This window comes from Girardinichthys multiradiatus, chromosome 9, assembly GCF_021462225.1.
Source record: "Girardinichthys multiradiatus isolate DD_20200921_A chromosome 9, DD_fGirMul_XY1, whole genome shotgun sequence".
NCBI classification, from domain to species: Eukaryota; Metazoa; Chordata; class Actinopteri; order Cyprinodontiformes; family Goodeidae; genus Girardinichthys; species Girardinichthys multiradiatus.
The window spans coordinates 35581190-35600976 of record NC_061802.1 but is presented as its reverse complement, the minus strand read 5'-3'; the positions used below and the strand labels follow the sequence as shown (position 1 = coordinate 35600976).

The 19787-nt window shown below is 38.9% G+C and overlaps 1 protein-coding gene across 5 annotated transcripts in view; it reads right to left on the bottom strand.

Moving 5' to 3' along the window:
* suco (SUN domain containing ossification factor) overlaps window positions 1-19787 on the bottom strand; it is a 51806-nt gene that overhangs the window by 31710 nt on the left and 309 nt on the right. For all 5 annotated transcript variants that reach the window (XM_047374518.1, XM_047374513.1, XM_047374515.1 and 2 more), the window contains exons 2-3: window positions 2934-3039; window positions 456-551 (exon numbers count right to left, since the gene is read on the bottom strand). In XM_047374518.1, coding sequence (XP_047230474.1) covers window positions 456-551; window positions 2934-3039 — 202 coding nt within the window. The remainder of the gene's footprint in view (window positions 1-455; window positions 552-2933; window positions 3040-19787) is intronic.

Genomic DNA, 19787 nt, shown 5'->3' with positions numbered 1-19787 from the left:
ACACTTTCTCATTTCTACTGGAAACCCAAAATGCTGCTAAACAAATGACTTAAGAGTAGTTGGCTGGGGCTCGTGAGGTAGCAGAAATACACGATGTTTTAATATCGCAGGATCTCGTACGACAAGCCCTCGCTGCACTCCTACTTACCTGCCGAGAAGACTTAAAACAATTTTACCAAGGTTCTTATCTCAAATGAGATAGGAACCTCTCAAAAGATAAAAATATGTTTTTATCTACATTACATGTCAAAATTTCTTTGTACCCCTCTCAATGACCAGCTGAAAAAGTCTACATCAGAGAGTAGGGACTGGCTGGGCTCCTCCAGAATAGTAATCTTACTTCCACTCAGAAATAAAAAAAATTAGCCTTTATGTAAATCTGCCAAAGGAATTAATAATCTTGTGCTTAACTGTGTAATGTAGAAAACATTTACTAAGAGCCATGTTTTTCTTACCTGTTCATGATGTATGCTTGCAAGCTTTTCTCGCGCTGCCCTCTCTGACTCTAATCCTAGATCGTTTGAGGTGTGTGTCGTCTGGTCTTCCACCACCTACAGCAAAATCACACATTTCTCAGATTTTCTAACAGAAAAGTTACAGTACAAAGTTACAAATCATTTTGAAAGGAAATATCCAGTTCAAATGCACATTTCAGAAAAAAGAAAGGAAGATAAGAAGGTATTCGCATTTTTGGACGTGAAAAGAGCTTTTGTTGATGGACAAAGCCGATGTTCAGGGGCTGATGACAGACTGACAGACTTGGTGAACTGCCCCGGCAAGCCTGCTTGTGCCTGGAGCTCACAATGACTGCCTTTCTTCAGCCCTCATACAGAACACTCACTTCTACAAATTATCACTCATTTCGAAATGTGGCTGCAAACAAACACAAAGCAGCACCGTTAAAGGTCCGAGTAATAAGATCTCATAAGTTTAAAATGTTTGGCCGGTTTCACCTTTTTGCAGACAGACAATACGGCATCGCTACAAAGAAAAAGGAATGAGTTTGATAATAAATATTTCAACAATGAGAAATTCAATATGACAAAACTGGAAAAACAAAAAGAAAAACTTTTTTAAACTTTCTGTAAAATCTAATTTATTTTATTTAGATGAGGACTTAAATGAGACTCTTCCATATTTAGTTAAAATACCACACATGGATATAGCATTTTGAAGGAGGCTTGCCCTGTTTAACCCTCAAACATTTAGATTGATGCTTCTTGAAGTTAGAGTAAACACCACGGTGGGATCATTGAGCTGTGAGGCCATCAGAAAGAGGACTGCAGCACCTTATGACTCTGGTAAAGGATTATAACGAAGTCTCAAAATAATTTCAAATGGCTCTTGCTATGTTTGATATAGCATGTCATATTTTGATATACTAATGGGCGATTTAAAGAATCTCATTTTCAATTACCAATCAAATTCCTTCCAACCTGGACTATGGTTGATCTTATGACCATTTTCACAAACCCTCTCCCACTCCTCATCTTCAATAACAATGTTCCAGTTCCCACTTTTGTTTTATATCTATAGAATTATCAGAAAAATGCATCTGTAAATGTTTATATATATTAGACACAATCTTCCTCTTACTATTTTCCTCTACGCATTTTATCAAATCTTTCCAAGGGTACTATATTTTGTTTCAAAGTAGGCCATTCATTGTGTGATAAAACATAATCCCTTAATTGTAAGTATCTGTAAAAATCTTTAGAGCATAATCCATATTTGTCTTGTAGCTGCTTAAATGACTTAAGGGTTTCTCCATTAAATAACTGGTTAATTCTTATTAATCCCTGCTGTGCCCATCTCTGGTATCCTGCATCCAGTTTGTTTGGAAAAAAGTCAACAATCTTGGCTATTTTCACTATGTGTGATATTGTTAAAGGTGCTCCTATTTTCTTCCTCACCAGGGACCAAACCCTGTGCGTACAGATAATCCACTCATTTCAACTTTTAAATCTTTCCATTTCTTCCCCTCCATAAATGGGATCACTTCAAGAGGTACCAACTGGCAGGCATTGTACTCCAGACCAATCCAGTTCGTCTCTTCATCTTGTACAAGCCATTTGACCACAACACGAAGTTGTGCTGCCCAGTAATACAATTTCAGATTAGGCAAACTAAGACCACCTTTTTCTCTTGGGCTTAATAGTAGTTTCTGTATGATTCTTGGCTTCCTCCTTTGCCAAATAGTTATTAATGATTTTATCTAAAGTTTTAAAAGCAAAGGCCGGTATCCAAATAGGGAGTGCCTGAAATAGACACATTAATAGTGGGAGTAAATTCATTCTCACTGTTTCTATTCTGCCCAATAAGGACAGAGGAAGAATCTAAAGAGTAGCCAAACCTCCGGTAAGCTCATTTCAGAAGCTGATAAGGAACAGAAAACACAGATGAAGTTATTCTTACAACAAAGATAACAGAGATTTTATCCAAGGAGCAAACGTGTCTTTTCCACGACAGATTATTCCATTTACTGACATTTTGTTGCTGCCTTGTTACCTTATTAAGTATAACTTGGCAGGCTATGACATCTACCATAGCTACAGTCTGGTCTCCATGATCACCTACGCCTAATTCCTCAAACTATCCTTTCTCCCTTCATACACTGACAGGGGTTAGTGGGTCATAAAAGTAAGAGACCCAACTCCAACCACCACTAGCCTCTTAGATTTCAGCAAACTAATTCATCTCAACACGAGCCCTGAGACTATTAATACTGCTCACCATCTAAGACCTGCACTAGCAGAGCTAAGTTCTCCATCTATCTCATATACTTTGTTTCAACTAAGAGAACATTTTGTGGTTGCAAGTTTAGGGTTTTCTGAAATGTGCAACTCATTAAAGCAGAGTGAATATCACACGTTAAATAAACAAAGAGTTTGATGTTAGTGAGTTTGAGTGAAGTAAAGGTGCCGAGGCTTTACCTTGTTTTGTGTGGAGTCCTGCTCCTGCTCATAGCTGTCAGGGTCTTCGTCCCGGGCAGAGTGACCTGAGCCAGACGAGCTCTGCTCTGAACAATGCACATCTTGACTGGGGTACATACAACAGAAACAGAGCGACATTGATCAGCAATGCAAGAAATTAACATCGGGATAAAGGCAACGCAAGAGCATCAGTTAGAAAAACACAAGTAAAGCTGCTGAGCGTAAAATAACAAAGGAAAATACAGAGTATATATGACCAACCAGACCAAAGAGAGCTTTTAACATATACCATGCTTTCCTTGGCAGAAACCAAGTTATGTAAGATAGTATAAAATAATTACATAATACTACAATTAAGAAGGTGCATAAAGCACAAAAAAAAAACTGACATTAATGAGAAGCAACTAGGTACAAAGCTGAAATCTTCATGTGCTTCTTTAAAAGTTAATGAGTCAGACCTGATTTCTGTAAATTAATCATCTCCACCTTCACTTCCACTGGTTCTCTTCCTGATCACACCTTTCTCGTAAAAAGAGTTGCCAGAGCTTGGATTATAGCAGCAATCCTTCCAGCTTCCTTGAAGTCAGAAAGCTGGATGCCAATGAGGCCTGAAGCAGCTGTGAACCCTGGTTACAGGGACAACCAGCGAGATATAACCGAAGCTTTTACAGTAAGGTTGTAAGTTGGGTGAAATGCATTTAAAAGAGTTAGCACAAGCAAGCATACATAACTCAGCATAACAGAGCACAATGGACAAAAGAGGACAAACAGGCACAGAAAAGGTCAAGAAGTTAGGAAAAGTGAGAACTGATAGAAGGCAACGAGGAACTGATCAAAATAAATGGGTGGCCTCATTCTTGTGATAAGAAGCTCAGCAGTTGAGGTAGAAATACAACAAAAACCAAGCTGGAGTTCATCCTGTAAACAATGACACCAGCTGTGATAAGCAAGCACCTTTATCTACAAACGTGGTTAAAAGAAAGTGCACCCTCTGTCAGTGGTCAAATATAATTACGTCATAAGAGACCAGCTCACATGGACACTCTTGTTAGCACCTTGTCACCCTGGTTGTGGAGAGGGAGAGAAGCACTAAACATGCATACTTACAAGCAATAGGATACGACCATCTGTGCAAACCCATTTCCTGTCATCAACAGAGCTTTTGCCAGCTGGATTTTATTAACATCAAAGGCTGATCGACAGCTAACGGATAACAACATGTTGACACATGAGGACTTACTGAATGCTGTTTGCTTGTAAATTCTTTCAGATTCACAAAACAGGTAACATCAGACCGACGAAGATTTATCTAAAAACGAAAACATTTGTGCTTCGTTGGTATGGAGATTTACCAAATCAATCATGAAGCTTTCAGTAAGACTTTTGAGCTTTTTTCCAAAGCTTGGACAAAGCCATTGCTAGTGTTACCTGAAATCAAATCAATGGTTGTTTGCCAGACCACTAGAGAACCTCATGACATAATCAGGGATGCATCTAAAAGTTGGAGGACACAGTGTCTCGAGGGCTCACCTTGGAAAATACTGCCCAATGGGGCTTAGGTCTGTCCAGTCTACTGACCAATCAAGCACAGCGGTTAATGAACCAGCTACAGATACCTCTAGCAGTGTGGGAAAGTGCCACATCCTGCTGGAAAATAACATTAGCATCTCCATAAAGCTTATCAGCAGAGGTATGCATGAAGTGCTTTAAAATGTCCTGGTAGATGGTTGCACTGACTGTGGTCTTGATAAAACACAGACCAACAGCTGATATGACAGCCAAATCATCACTGACTGTAGAAGCTGGGCTTTTCCGTGTCGGTTGTGCACCTTTTTCCAAGACTTTCTTTCTTCCACTACATTTTCCATAAATATGTTTATAGCAACTCTGAACAGCCTTGACAGATGTCAACTCAGTGATCTTCCCCATGATTATGTAGGTTACAACCAGGGGTGAAAGTAGTTTTAAATTCTTGCTGGTACTTAGGGGCAGAGCTAGAGGGGGGTCTGGGGAGGCACTGGGGGCATGTATGTGTGTGTGTATATATATATATTTGTATAAAATGTGTGTGTGTGTTAAATGATACTCTCATCTGTGGCCCCCTCGAGATCTCTCTCTCTCTCAGCAAAGTCCAAACTCAAACTAATTAAAATGTATCAATATTTTACTTTACTGTAGGCTGTCTGTATAAGGCAGAAATTAGAATCACTTGACAATTTAGAATCTATATATTTATAGATTTCACTTGTAAAAGAGCTGCCATGTATGAAACAATGATAAACCATTTTCTGTTGCATAACGTTTCATCTTCAGTTTCCGTCTTTTCTTTTGAACAAAAAAGTTTTTGTTCTCTGCATTGTGGTCAGGTTTTGATTTCATTTAAATAAAATATTTGACACTTCGGTTGTTTTTGTAGTTTTTATTTTAAAGTCTGTAGATGGTCAGTGATTTATTGTTCGTACTGTCCTAATGCAAGCGACGGTTTTTTATGTCTGTGCACCACCTGTGTAAAATCTCCCAGTCCATTAAATCGAACGCACTGATCTCCTTGGCAACCGCTCTGTGTTTGAGGTAAGCGCGCATGCGCTCTCGTGTAGTGTATGTGAAATCTCTGGTCATAAGTGGTTTTTCGAGCTGTACTGTGTTGTTGTAATTCAGCAAAATAACATGAAACACAACTAGTTACTCTCCCTTTGCTTTTAACTGGGGTATTTAGCAGCGAGCAGACAGACATTAAACGTAGCGGTGCTCATTTTAAACGCTGGCCGTTCACAAAAACCTCGAACTCCAAGGGGAGAGAAGCAAAGCAAGAACATTGAGGCTCCAGCATAGCAGAACAGTTCAGAAACTATTTGGAATGAAGGGAAAAAAAACTATATTTATAAACAGATTAAGTCGTATTTTAGACTGGCTTTTGGTAGCGGATCTGTTCTTCGTTTGCTCGTGAATTTGTGCAGCCGTAACTGGTTCTGGATGACTGCTTCATAGCAGACAGCCGTTCTTCCCTCTTCCCGGTACTGTGTACCGGCGCAGAATCTTTTAAGGGTACGCAGTACCGGACCGTACCGGCTCACTTTCACCCCTGGTTATAACATGAAATTGAATTTGAGAGTTTCATTAGCTGTAAGCTATAATCACAAAAATTAACAGAAATACATGTGTGAGATATGCAGATAATGAACCTATAGAAAATGTGAACTTCACGTTTTCAAAGAGAATTAATAAATGAAATGAAAATGTTCTTTTTCAGGAACATGAAATCCCACTAACTTTACCAAAAGCCAAGGATTTACAATAACCAACCACGGAGGGCGATATATGCAGGGCAATGGAAGGTGAACCATTTCAATTCCATATTCAACACTACAAACACTACAACATTTTCTGTATTCTTGTCACTTCTCACATTCTTAATCTCTTTTTGCTCAAATAAAATGCTATTAATGCTGACCTAAGTGCTGGGACTGTGGAGAGCTGAAAACTACATCCAAAGTTTATCAACCTGAGGTGAAGTCATTTTTCACCTCAAGTTGATGATCCCATTTGTCTGCACCCACTCTGTCTCCACTCTCCTAGCTTTTCATATTTGGCTGACCAAAGTTTGATGACTCAATTTCCAACACTCGTCACCGTTCAACGTCTGTTTTTCGTAAGATGTTGTGTATTATTAGATCCGAATGCTATTGATACTTTACAACTCATGGCAAATGATTTACCGGAACATTTTATAGAAGCCCCAAAGTCTGTAAGTAAACTCCAAATGTCCAGCAAAATGTATTACTCAGAGGTACTCTACTGCAGTGGTTTTCAATGCTGGTCCTCAGGACCCATTGTCCTGCATGTTTTAGGTGTTTCCCTGCCTTCACACACCTGACTTAAATAAATGGGCGAATAACAGGCCTTTGCAGCACTTAATGGCTGCTGAGGAGGTCATGCAATCATTTGATTCAGCCTGCCAGCAAATTACAAAGACAAGATGCCGAACAACTATGGTAAATAATGCTTTCCTTTTTAAAAGGAAACATATAAAACAGGACAAAAATCAACATCAAATGGTAAAATGTAATATTTCTAAAAGGTTAAATACTGACGGTTGCCAATCATGTCTAGCAACAACAGAAGTTAGAAATAACATAGCTGCATGTCAGATTTAGCCTTTCCACACCACAGGAAGACATGACAAAAAACAGTGGTCACAACAAACAAGCCAAACACTCCCGAAACCAGCAAAACAATCAGTCAATCAATTTATTCACTCGATTTAACAATTCTCATCATTAAGTCACAAACACATACTCTTACATTACTTACTGTACACAAGTGAAGACGGAACAGGAAGAGGACAAATCTTGTATAATCCTGCCCCTTCCTCAATGATTACAAAATAAATGTAATGGCCGTATACAATATATTAACTTACAGTATAAGTTGCAAACTATATCAGTCTCCTCAATATTACCTCAGAAGTACATATGAATTTATTCTTCATAATGTGTTTTGAATTGGTGAATAGTTGGACATTTTTCACTCCTTAACCAAATTGTTCCAGTTTTATTCCAGAGATACACATTTCCTTTGATGTAGTGCGCACAGTTGTACTTTTGAAATCATACTTCTTTTTTGCTGTTTCTATCACTTGATCTTAAACAAAGAACTTTTGTAAATTAAATGGCAAATAATCTCTATCGTTAAATGTGACTAATAGAATTTTTAAATTAACAAAATCCCTTAATTTCAGGGTATTTGATTGAATAAACAATTTATTAATATGTCCTCTAACATTCACTTTATATAAAAGTCTCATCGCTTTCTTTTGTATCACAAACAGAGGCTTAATGTTGGTTTTATGTGTTGCCCCATACCTCTATACAATAAGTCAGATATGGAACAATATAGTGACCACAAACATCCCTATCCAAACAGAAAATACTAGATCCTGCTTGCTACAACTTGTATCTCTCTGGAAGATTTGCTGCGTACATCGTTATCATTCAAACCACCCAAGTGCTTTTTAGCTAAACTCTTAGTTTACACGAGGCCTTTAAGTGGTGGAGGGACATAAGTGGTTAAAAATGTTTCGGAGGAATTTAAGCTGTGTTCACACTTTAACAGATGCTGATATCCTTATTTCACATTGCAGTTTATTAACTTCTCACTTCCTAAGATAAAAAATCTTTAGCAATCCCTTAAATATAGAGAAGCAAACTATTTTAAAAACTCTTCTTTTGGACTTGAAATTATTCCAAACTAAACCAAAATGTTTTATTTATAAATAATTTATGTTAAAAGGACATTTATCCCCCCTAACTTTGCATATATACATTTTTCGGCCTTTAATCAGTCAGATAAGCAAAGATAAGCTGCAGATGTGTTTAACAAACCAATCGTGGACACGTCATAAAGTAAAGCATCCCTATGAACTTTCGTGATGACAAATGCAAATACGATGAACTGGACTCGTTCAGCCACGTCTCATATTGAAATTATAAACATGCAAAAAAAAAAAAAAAAAAAAAAAAAAAAACTGATTAAAAAGAGTTTCAACTCAAGGGCAATAAAATGCTTACACAAATACATGTAAGCCCAAACTAAACACACTGGAGGCTCCCTCGACGTCATTAATGGACAAAAAGTCCTCAGAGCTAACATTCCCACAAAAGGTTTTTTTAAAAAAAAAAAAGGAAAAGTCAGTAAAAGGAGGAGGAGAAAAAAATCAGGAGCCAATCTGAGGGCATCTACTTTGGGGGTGTATTTGGGGCCACAGTGACCTACTTTCAGTTTAAATACAGATGCTTACACAGATTTAAAGAAGCGTACCCATCACTAGGATATTTATGCTTCTATGTGTTTCATTCAAGCAGTGAGCCAAGCTAACGAAGGATCAGCTTGAGGAATGTCAAATAACTCAGCAGTATGCAAATACCATCTTCCTCACTTGACCTCTATGCCCACGTCCTGCTTCACTTGGGAATTACTGCAGGATTTTAAAAGACATCACTCAGCTTTTAAGCCACGTTCTAAAGGCTACAAAAGGCTCACTGGCTGCAGCGTCCTTAAGAACTGGCTGAACTGGTTCCGACTTGCCAAAAGCTCCTGATATTTCCTGCTGGCTTTGAGACAATTACGAACCAGGGACCACGAGTAAAAACCGCTCCTGTAATGGCTCAGTGGGCTGATGCAGAGAAGACGAAACTACAGAGGCTTCAAGTTGAGAATGAATCTGCCCGCAGCAAGTCAATCATATCAGCAGCTGCACGGCATGCAAAGTGTGCTTTCATCCCCTCGCAGGCAGGATGTTTTCCTGGTGAATGCAAGTTTTCAAAGGCAGTGAGATATAGAACATGTAACCAACTGTCACTTCGGTTCCTGCTCTTCCTTGCGTTTATTTTTAACTAGTGTGACACTCAAAGCTGACCTTGCGATTCTGCCCACTCATACAAACCCACTTGTCAAAGCATTACGCTGCAAATCTCACTCTGGGTAACCAAACCGGAGAAGATAAGCTGCTCTCCTGATCTGCACCCGAGGGCAGCTTGTTGCTCTTCGCAAAAAAAATGGGCTGCTTCAAAAAGCTAAACTGAATTACCACTGTCTCCTGACCTGATGAAAAGGAGAGTCTTGTGATGTTTCTCACTGAACTTCAGCATATTTTTGTGACCATATTATGTGAAGATGGCTGCTCGAGAATAGTTAACTCTGCAAGAAAGACGCAACAGCCTTCAGATGCATCACCTTAGTAACATTTTCTTTATAAGCGAGAAGGTCAACTTGCTTAATGATATGTTTATGGGGCAAAAAGGCCAACCAAGAGGCCCAAAACAATGTAGCTCTCTTCACCCTGATGGATGTATTTTCCTAAGAGAGTAAGCATGGGTTTTACATCCTTACAAGCTCCAGTAGAGATAAAAAAAACGGCTCAGGAGACAATCCAGGATCCACGCGGCCAGTCGAGGATTGTAGGGCAGGGACATGGGCCAGGCCTCTCTAGACAAAGTAGGTCAGCACATCTGCCCAGCAGACAAAAACACGCCATCACTGTTTGAAGGAGGAGGAGGAGGGAGACCCTGAGAAACTCTGCTTTGGGACGATGGGCTGTATGTGTGTGCAAGCAAGGACTACGTTTCCTTCACATCGAAGCATGAAACAATGTACAGCAGCAGTTTGTTGTAAACCCTGCTGATCCTCCATAATCCTGCCTGCTTGTTGGTCGTCATAGCAGCCAGGAGACAGTGACTGAACTGGCAAATAGTTTGGTTGCTGCCCACATGGCCACAGCTCTGAGGCTTCCTGCAAACACAGATCTGCTACAAGAAGAGAAGCTGTATCTCCCTTATCCCAGCCTCCTTTTACTGGGCTGAAGTACAGAATTGATCTCAGACCTCTAAAACCTGTTGACAAAGACCCCAAGAATGTCCTATTGCAAACCAGCAGTTTGCTGCTTAATACTAATACGAAGCCCCACATTCCTAATAATTTAAATTCTCACTTTAAATATAGCTTCCATGAGAGCTGTGGAATATTATGAACATGTGCAAAATAAAATATGCAAAAGGCTGCCTGGATGTACGTTTTGCCAGGTTATTATCCTTTGCAGAGCAGTTATGTATTTATATCACTAATCATCATATGTAAAACAGTGATGCTAAAGCTTACAGCACGTGATGATGGGGGAAAAAAACAACTACCTTAATAGATAGTCATTGCAACATTAAACAACTGCGAGTCTGAATTGGGAGCTTAGTTCCATTAGTACTTCAATGCTTTGTGCTGACTTGCTATATTGCAGGAATCAAGATGTAGAAGTTCACTTTAGACATACGACCCATGGCTGCTCACTTGAAAGCTCTAAAGTAGAAATCTGTATTAACATCAACAGTAAATGTTTCTGGACCAAACATACATCAATACATAGCAATAAAAATCTCAGAGCAGAAAAATGTACAACTAAAATTCATCTTTAACTTCTGTTAAAATAGGAACAATACGTATTTTGGTGTTTTTTTTAATCGTTCTTTTTTAGGGTGAACACCAAAGAAAGAAAGTTGCTTATTTCCTCTTGCAACTGAAACCTATTCCTCCAGACACCGACTTTCAGCACTGGAGGACATGCACAGCTACCCAGTAATAGATGTGCAAATCATGTTGCTCACTAAAAGCAACGTAGCGGCAGTTTAAAACAACCTCATTTGTTTAAAATAAAAATGAACAAAACACACTTTTATGGAAAAGCGCTGTTGCTTTCTAGACAGTTTGTTTTGTTTGCAAAATGAAGGTAAATTGGTTTTTTTGTTTTTTGTTAATTAAGATGCTTAAACTTGTAAATCTTTTCCTGCACGTTGCATTTATTGTTTTAATGTCACATCTGCAGCAACAGTTTAGTGTTTCTTAAAACTCGAGTTCAACTTCTGTTTGGAGAACTTCCATTTTTAACTCGCTGGGGGGCTAAAAGACCTGCATCGGCATGAACATGATAGTCACTGACTAAATGAAGTCACTTGATCTCGATTCTTATTTCGGATTTCTTGTTTGGCTAACCGATCTGCAAGAATCCCTAACTCATCACAAAAGTAGTGTGACGCACACAAATCCTTACAAATCTACACAGAAGCTTTTCTTTAGGAGAGCTGAAGAGACACACCTCCGTTTGGCAGCAATCCTGCAAACGTCAAGCAGGTCAAGTCACCAGGTGACGAAGAGCAACGGATCCTGTTAAGTTAACAAGTCAGAAGAGTTCTGACGAAACATCGCAAACTGAACAGGACGGAGATTTGCACGTCATACTTATACAAAGACAAATGGCCTTAATGGGTTATTATTCATCAAACATTAAGAAAACTGCAGCAAAAATATGTTATTCAACAAAAGCACCAAACAACCAAACCATAAAACCAAAGACAGGAGTTCATATATTTTGTAGCTACTGTACCTTGTAAAAGTATTCATACCTTTTGCTGCACTTACAAATGTGAGTCTTTTGTGGTGCGTCTCTACCAGCTTTGAACATCCACAGACTTACAGTTTTGCCCATTCGCTGTAAAACAGCTCAGGCTCTGTCAAATTGGATGAAAGGTGTCTGTAAACATAAGTTTTAAAGTATTGCCACAGATTTGCAAATTGATTTAGGTTTGGACTTTGACTGGACCATTCTAACACACAAACATGCGTTGATCCAAGTCATTCCATGGAAGTTCTGGCTGTATGTTTAGGATTATATTCCTCCACCCCAGTCCCAAGTCGTTTGCGGCCTCTAACAGGTTTCTTTCAGCATTGCCCTATATCTGACTCAACTGATCTTCCCTTGAACTCTGACCAGCTTCATTTCTCCTGCTGAAGACATCTTATGGTTCTCTCTAACAGGTGGCCAAGGCCAAGAAGGCTGTCGGTGGCGCCAGACTCTTTCCATTTACGAATGGCCGGTTTAACAGTGCTATCTGGGATGTTAACCTTTTTATTGTATTATTAAATACATTTTTTTTTTTGGGGGTTGCACGGTGGCGCAGTTGGTAGCACTGTTGCCCTGCAGCAAGAAGGTTCTGGGTTCGATTCCCAGGTGGGGGTCTTTCTGCATGGAGTTTGCATGTTCTCCCCGTGCATGCGTGGGTTTTCACCGGGTACTCCGGCTTCCTCCCACAGTCCAAAGACATGCCTGTGAGGTTAACTGGTCTCTCTAAATTGCACTTAGGTGTATGAATGAGTGTGTGCATGGTTGTTGGTGTGTTGCCCTGCAACCTGTCCAGGGTGTACCCCGCCTTTCGCCCATAGACTGCTGGAGATAGGCACCAGCTCCCCCGTGACCCACTATGGAATAAGCGGTAGAAAATGACTGACTGACTAAACACTTTTTGAATAGGGGATGTATTATTATTGTATATTGTATGCAATATAAATCCAAAACATACATCTGTATGTATATGTTGGTTCACAATGTACTGCTGTAGAGCAGTGCATGGTATCCTTCAAGACACACTTCCCTACATGTTTTAGATGCTCCCCTGCTTCAGCACACCTGATTTCAATTGATGAACTGCAATCATGTGGATGCGGTCCGTAAAAACGGGGAAATATCTACAACCTGCAGGGCAGTGCGCCTTGAGGACCAGGGTTGGTTGAAAAAACTGCATGTAGAGCATCTCACTGGTTCCAGACAGACAGGGATCAAACAGGCCTGGGAAAGTGACGTTGGGAACGTCCGTGCAGGACAAAGGGACGGAAGGATTCATTCATGTGATATAATTTAGTTTGAATGCAGAAGCCACATTGCTGGTCCGGGTTAGTTTGGGCGAGCATCGATGGCATAATACTGTCGAGACAGCTGGCTAAAAAAAAAACTCTCAAAAACTCTCACTCTAATTTAGTAAATATGGAACAATGCAACAACATGTACGTCAAGTCTGATATCAGTTTATTATCAGTTTATTATCTAAATGCTGCAGCCAACTGAGGGTGAATGTTTTCTGCACCAGCTTCATCAGAACATCCCCTCAGTACACAATGTTCCCGAGTCATTCCATCGGTCAGCCATTGGTGGGGCCCCTTTCTATGAATTGCCCCTTTTAAAAGTTATTAAACACAGGTACAAAGAAGTCTGTAACAACAAAGAATACGAAAAAGGAAAACTTTAATAGTTCTGGATGTAAGAGCTGTCTGGTAGCTGCAAAAAACCATAAACAGTAAAAAAGTAAAGGGTAGATAAAGAGGAGGGAGGAGAAGAAGCAAGACATTTAAGTGGAAAAAAATACAGTCGATGTGTTGGTCTTAAAAAGCAGAGAAAGTAAAGTAAACTCGATCTAAATAAAGTTTTACTGCATCTACATGTACTTTAAAAATGTGGTACACATTTGATCGTCAGACATTTAAAATGCTTCTTTTCATGCGCTCCGTTCTGAGCTGTGCCCTGCTCTCACACAGGCAAACATGCATAATCATGTTTATGTTTGCTCCTACCTTTAAAACTCCCAACCATCGGAACATGATTCCCCAGCACAGCAAACAGAAGTATTTTATTTCAAACCACTGACAGAGCCTCAGGCTACTAGCTTGAATTCAACTCAAAACACAAGATTACCTATTCTCTGAAACACATCATCTTCCTGCAAAGGAACAGAATGGGACTGTCTTTTATTTTAAATGAAACAAAAAACAAGCATCTGAATTAAAAATTAGGGCTAATTGAAGGTAAAGTTGCAGATTCATTAGAGCAGCAGAGAAATGTTCCTCAATGATTTACATCTACTTCCTTCACGTCATCTTTTGGAGTTAGAGATAAACCGCGAGATGTTTATTTAGTCAGGGGTTATAATTGCAATCTTTAGGTCTGATCTGAAAACACTTTCACAACACCTCAGAAATGTGTTGTAAAAAGCAGAGCACAGGAAAAGCAGGGAGCAAGAAAGCTCTTTGTTTCCATTAGCCTCCATGAGCAGTGAGCAGAAACAATACCCCGTGTCAGGCCCGGCTCCATCGCATCCCATAAAAGTGGATCTGCCAAACCACTGGGGCTGTACCCCGAGATTGGACAATGGTAATGTGGTTCTAGACATATAAAGGCTTTTACACAATTTTAAGCCAAGTTCCCCATTGGCCAGTTGATTTACCACTTTATAGAATAAAAAGTGGTCAATTTCTGACCACGTGTAGTAAGGGTTTTAATTTTCAAAATTATTGGTAAGTAATTCTCATCCAGTTATACATTTTAAAAGTAAAAAAAACTCAAAGACCTGATTTCCAAAGTTAATCATGACAATGTCACTTTTTGTGGCACCAGCGACCTTATTTTTCTAATTTTTTTGACAGTAAGCTAAGAGGAAAGGGGTACAGAGAGGGGGAAGACATGCAGCAAAGGTCGCCTGGGCCGGAAGTCGGACCTGCGCCGGGCTACCTGGATGACTGAAGCCTCCGAATACGGGTCATTTTACCCCTGCACCACCAATTATCAAATATAACTTGTTTTAAGTAACCCTTGTTTTGCCTTGGTTTGACTTTCCCATCATTCTCTTTACAATTTAATCAGCGCTTTGATTTAGTTTGCTTTCCATAAATACTGAAAGCAAACGGCATTCAGCACAGTTGCAAAATGTTGATTAAAATCACTTTCAAGAAAACAGGAGTAAACCAGCAAAATATTATGTCTACGTAATAAATCAACAGGCAGTTGCTCTGAAATATCTTGTTTGACTTTACTTTACTCTTACATTAAAACTATGTTCTGTATGAACAACAACTGCTTAGGGTCGGTACAGTATAAGGAACATTGTTGGTATCATTTTCAAACGATAATAACCTAATGCCTGCACTATTTAAGCCCTGTGCATGTAAGCGAACACTAACACATACACACAGCTTTTGAGTTTTAGCTAAAACAGGCTTAATCTAATCAATATTAACTAATAAATATCAATAAATCAATAAAGGTTCATTTGTTTGTTATTCTACATCTGCACTTACTGAACATGTATTAAAATTTTACATAACAGACGGCATTCGCCCTAAGTGCCCTAACAACCTGGGGAAGCCCATTAAAGGCTGAGTTAGGCGGAACTGAAACATAAGCATGAGTGAAAACAAGCTGCGAATCAAGGCAGAAAATGCGTCACAAAACACCTCAGGTGATTAAGACGCTCACTTGCCATCTCTGCGCATTTTGTGGAAGAAAAAAAAAAATGTGGCAGGGGGTGTTAAGGTCAGCCTGCCTCTGCTTAAACTACTTGGCTTAACCAGTCAGGGGGACTGGTTAAGCCAAGTAGTTTAAGGCCTGCATCGGTTGACCTCTACAAGGACAAGCCGGCTTCACAGGTAGAAGCAGTGATGTAGTGATGACGCAGGGTTTGTGCAACCAACCAATGATTTACAAGCTTAAACGGGACTCGGAACATAATTTCCAATGAGAAGATCAAGAAACTGATATATACAATTTTAATTAAAAGCATTAGCTCGATTAGCAACAGTATTGATACACTGAGCTTATCTGCCATCATTATGTTGGAAAGGACTGTTACAGGGACACTTGCGACGCAGGTTTGATGTGTAGTGATGCCGCGCGATACCTCCTGTCATCCTGTGCTGCTAGCTATATTTTCGGGACACACAGTTATGAGAGACATCGTCTTATCCACTTGTTATTTATTCATGGTCAGACGGAGCTCAGAGACGGCAAATTACAAGCAGCGCAGCGGTTTAACAGCACGTCAGAAGGATGTTTAAACTAAAAATGACAACTAAATGAAGCAGCTTCTAAATGCTTTGCTTAGGCCTGAGAATCAAAATCAAAACAACAAATAATTGTTACAACATATTACAACTGTAATCAAAATTATTCTGTTTTAACCACAGTATAAAGTTCAGGGGAACACTCAAGTACATTGTTACCAGTTCTGATCTGCAGTTTCCAACCAACCGTTATTGTTAGCATGTATATGCAACATACTGCATTGCTGCTACAAAGCAGGGCTTTATTTTGAGGCCAGCTCCAGAATGAGAGCTACAGGAGCGTGAATGTTCCCCTCTTCAAGCAAAATGCCTCCATTCTCTCACTGGATCAATGGTCAAAGCACAAGAAAAACACAACATTTAAGTCATTACAACTCTAGCTGTATAACCATATCAAATTAACTTAGAAAAATAGCAAATTTAGTCAACCAACAGAAGAAGGATTCAACTGCCTCCAAATTTTAGCACATGTTCTACCTATGTTTGCTCAACGACCTACAGTCTAGGAGTGCAAATAAAATGTTTCACCTGGTAAGTCAGCTGCTGAATTATCTTTTAAGTCTTAATCACGTTACACAATCATCTTTCAATAACTGAGTCTAATAAGCTTATGGAACATCGACAGATGAACTGATGGAGACACCCATTGTTTAAAAATGCTTTACTGCAAATACAAAAAACTAAATCTGATTCCTTTTTGACGCTGAGGGGGTTTAAACCAACATAAAATTAGCTTTCACAGAACATAAACACAGTTATAACCTGCTATAAAATGGACTGCAGTACAAATAACATTTAAATGGAGAGAAAATACATGTTTGCAAGGAAGCTATCATTACTGACGGTCCACCTGGCTGGGAATGAGCACCTTCATGCAGATGGGCTCAGAAGACCTAAACACAGAATCTCCAATAATGCAGATTTCAACAGCCTGAGCTGGCATGCCGTAAACGCAGCGAGATCCCTTTTGCTGACAATGTGATAGCGGAGGAGGAAGTAAGCAGCTTGGTCACGAAAACAGCTTGGTCACGAAAAACCTCCAAATAACCATTTACCACCACCCTTTAAACAAACAGCTGCACTTCCAGCCAAAAAAAAAAAAAAAAACAATGCTTCCATGGAAACCCTGGTGTTGCTGCAAGGCCTGCGTTCCCATTTTTTCTCCATTCGAACTGGGAATTTGTAAGTGGAGGGCACCAGGTGACGAGAAGCTAACAGCAGCACGCTAAAAACCGTTTGCATTGGTAATGACTGCAGAACATGTCAGAGCGCAGCCATTTGTTGGGTTCTAGAAAAGTCGGCAAGGTGATTTCAACAAGTCAGCGTTGCTGTATGAAATCCACTCTATTGTTTTCGTCCTCCTGCTTTCTCCAAATATTTTTTGTCATGGTATTTCTTTTTAGGAAAACGTGTGTACATCTGAAAATACTGACTTGGTTAAAATAAAAAGAGAAAGAAAAACACTTTGGGGAAAAATCTAAATCTATCTAAAAAAAAAAAACATAATAGATGTTATGGGGTCCTATAAAACATCTGGGCTCTAAGGCTGTAATCAAAGGCCAGCTCACTCAAATTATTTACATTTAATTAGTTTCATTGGAAGTGATCAAAATAAAAGATATAAATCACAACTATGTCAATCTGCATCAACGACTGATGTTCTTAAAGACAGAAACTGTGTGTTGGTCTGCTTCTTGCAGAGATTTTAAATCCCCCCTTTTTTATTGCATGGATAAATAGTTAAGCACTGTATGTATTTTAAAAATAATCTAAAGGAATTGAAATAATCCATTGAAAAAAAAAAATAACTAGTTATAATTTTTGAATAGGTGGAATATTAGATATGGAACACTTAAATTTTGTTTCTCCTTTCAAGCAAACACAGAATCAAAATTTCCTTAGCAGTGCATTGCTCTGCACTTTCCTGAGCTAGAAAAGGTTTTATTTAGTAATGATGGCATTACAAAACACCGATCCCTGGCGGGATCAATAAAACACGAGCACTAAAAGTCTGATTCTAATGCTTTGAGGAAATGAGAAAAGCAAAGTGCGTTCTTTTTGTTTTATTGTCCAAAGGCCTCAGGTATGAGGATGTGATCCTCATACCCTGCATACAAAAACAAACTTACAGTTCTGTAACTGGACATAAAGCACCGGGAAATGTCCTTGGAATCCAATTAAAGACAGCAAAAGATTAAAATAGACAGTGATTATTTTTCAACTATGCATGAAACGAACCGTTCATGTTTTTAAAGACAAACTCTATAAGGGTTAAAGCGACAAAATGTCCAGAGTAGAGGGAATCGGAAGCACAGTTTGGATTCTTTCAGTGGGATAGTTAGCTGTTCCAGAGTCAACAAGCTGGATAAAGTTGGCACGTTAGCTGGACTCTTAATCCAATTCTATAAATCCAGCACATTGTTACCTGCTGCGTGCCTCTAAGAAGAGTTGGGCTACAAAAATACAAATCTGCCTAAACATGCATCGTTATTTTAAGAATGCAACTTGTTTACACAAAACATTCTATGAACACTGTTCTTTATTTTGTTAAATAATTTTAAAATTTGCTAATTAATATTTTTATTTATTGACTGGGCCCAAAACAGGGATAATTTCTGAATTTCTTCCCAGCTGCAGATTTAACAATAAAATGTTTTAAAAATGCACCAATCAGCTGCCAATTTTCCTGGAAGATTCCGATTCCCATGTTCTATTGGTTCTTTGATACAGTTGGAAGTTTTGAATCCAGCAGAAAAGAAAGGGATGACAAAATGATCCCTATTTATGGATGCCCATGTCCCAAACAGTTATCTGATTGTTAATAAACTCAAAATGTGCATGATGTGTTGAAATCGTGGGACTTCTTTGCATTTAATTTCTATGGAAAAACAATAGTATTTATCCTGCTGATCACCAATATAGGCCCAAACAAAAAAGGATAATGGGCTGATTCTAATCTGTCTGAATGATTGGTGCATATCTAACTAGTTACATGGTTTTAACAAAAACGGTTATATTAACCAGACCAAAAGACAATGCCTAAATTCATTTATAGTAATAGACTGTTTTTCTAAATAAGGGTCATAATGTCATTTTGATTTTAGGTTAGTTAGCCAAAATAAACATAAATTCAATTTTCTTTTACAGCCTTACATTTATGGGTTAGGAAAAAAATGAGAACTATGCACTAGAAATCCAGGTTTTTTTTGTATATTTTCTGTATTATTGTATAAATTGTATTTCTTGACCTACATGAACGTTACAATCTTCCAACGGAGTAACATATGTCAACACTGACCAACTTAGATTTAGCTAGCTGAGCTGCCATCAACAGCTGGCTTCATCACTAACCCAACAAACACCCATTTAAACAGCAGAGGGGGATTAGGAATGGTGATAAGCAGAAAAAGTCAATTGTTTTCTTCAGACTCACAGATATATTGAACACAACAAGCTGAAACAAGAAGATATCGTTAGCTAATGTAGCAGGGGCGATTCGTCTCAGTAAACATTTAAACTCGTGAATATTGTGCCGCAAAACACAAGGAATATAAGCAAGCCGGGGCACAAATGTATATAAAAAGGGGTCAAAGTACTCTTGAGACGCCTTTTTGTTAAACATGTGGTAATACTGTGAGGGAAGACAGG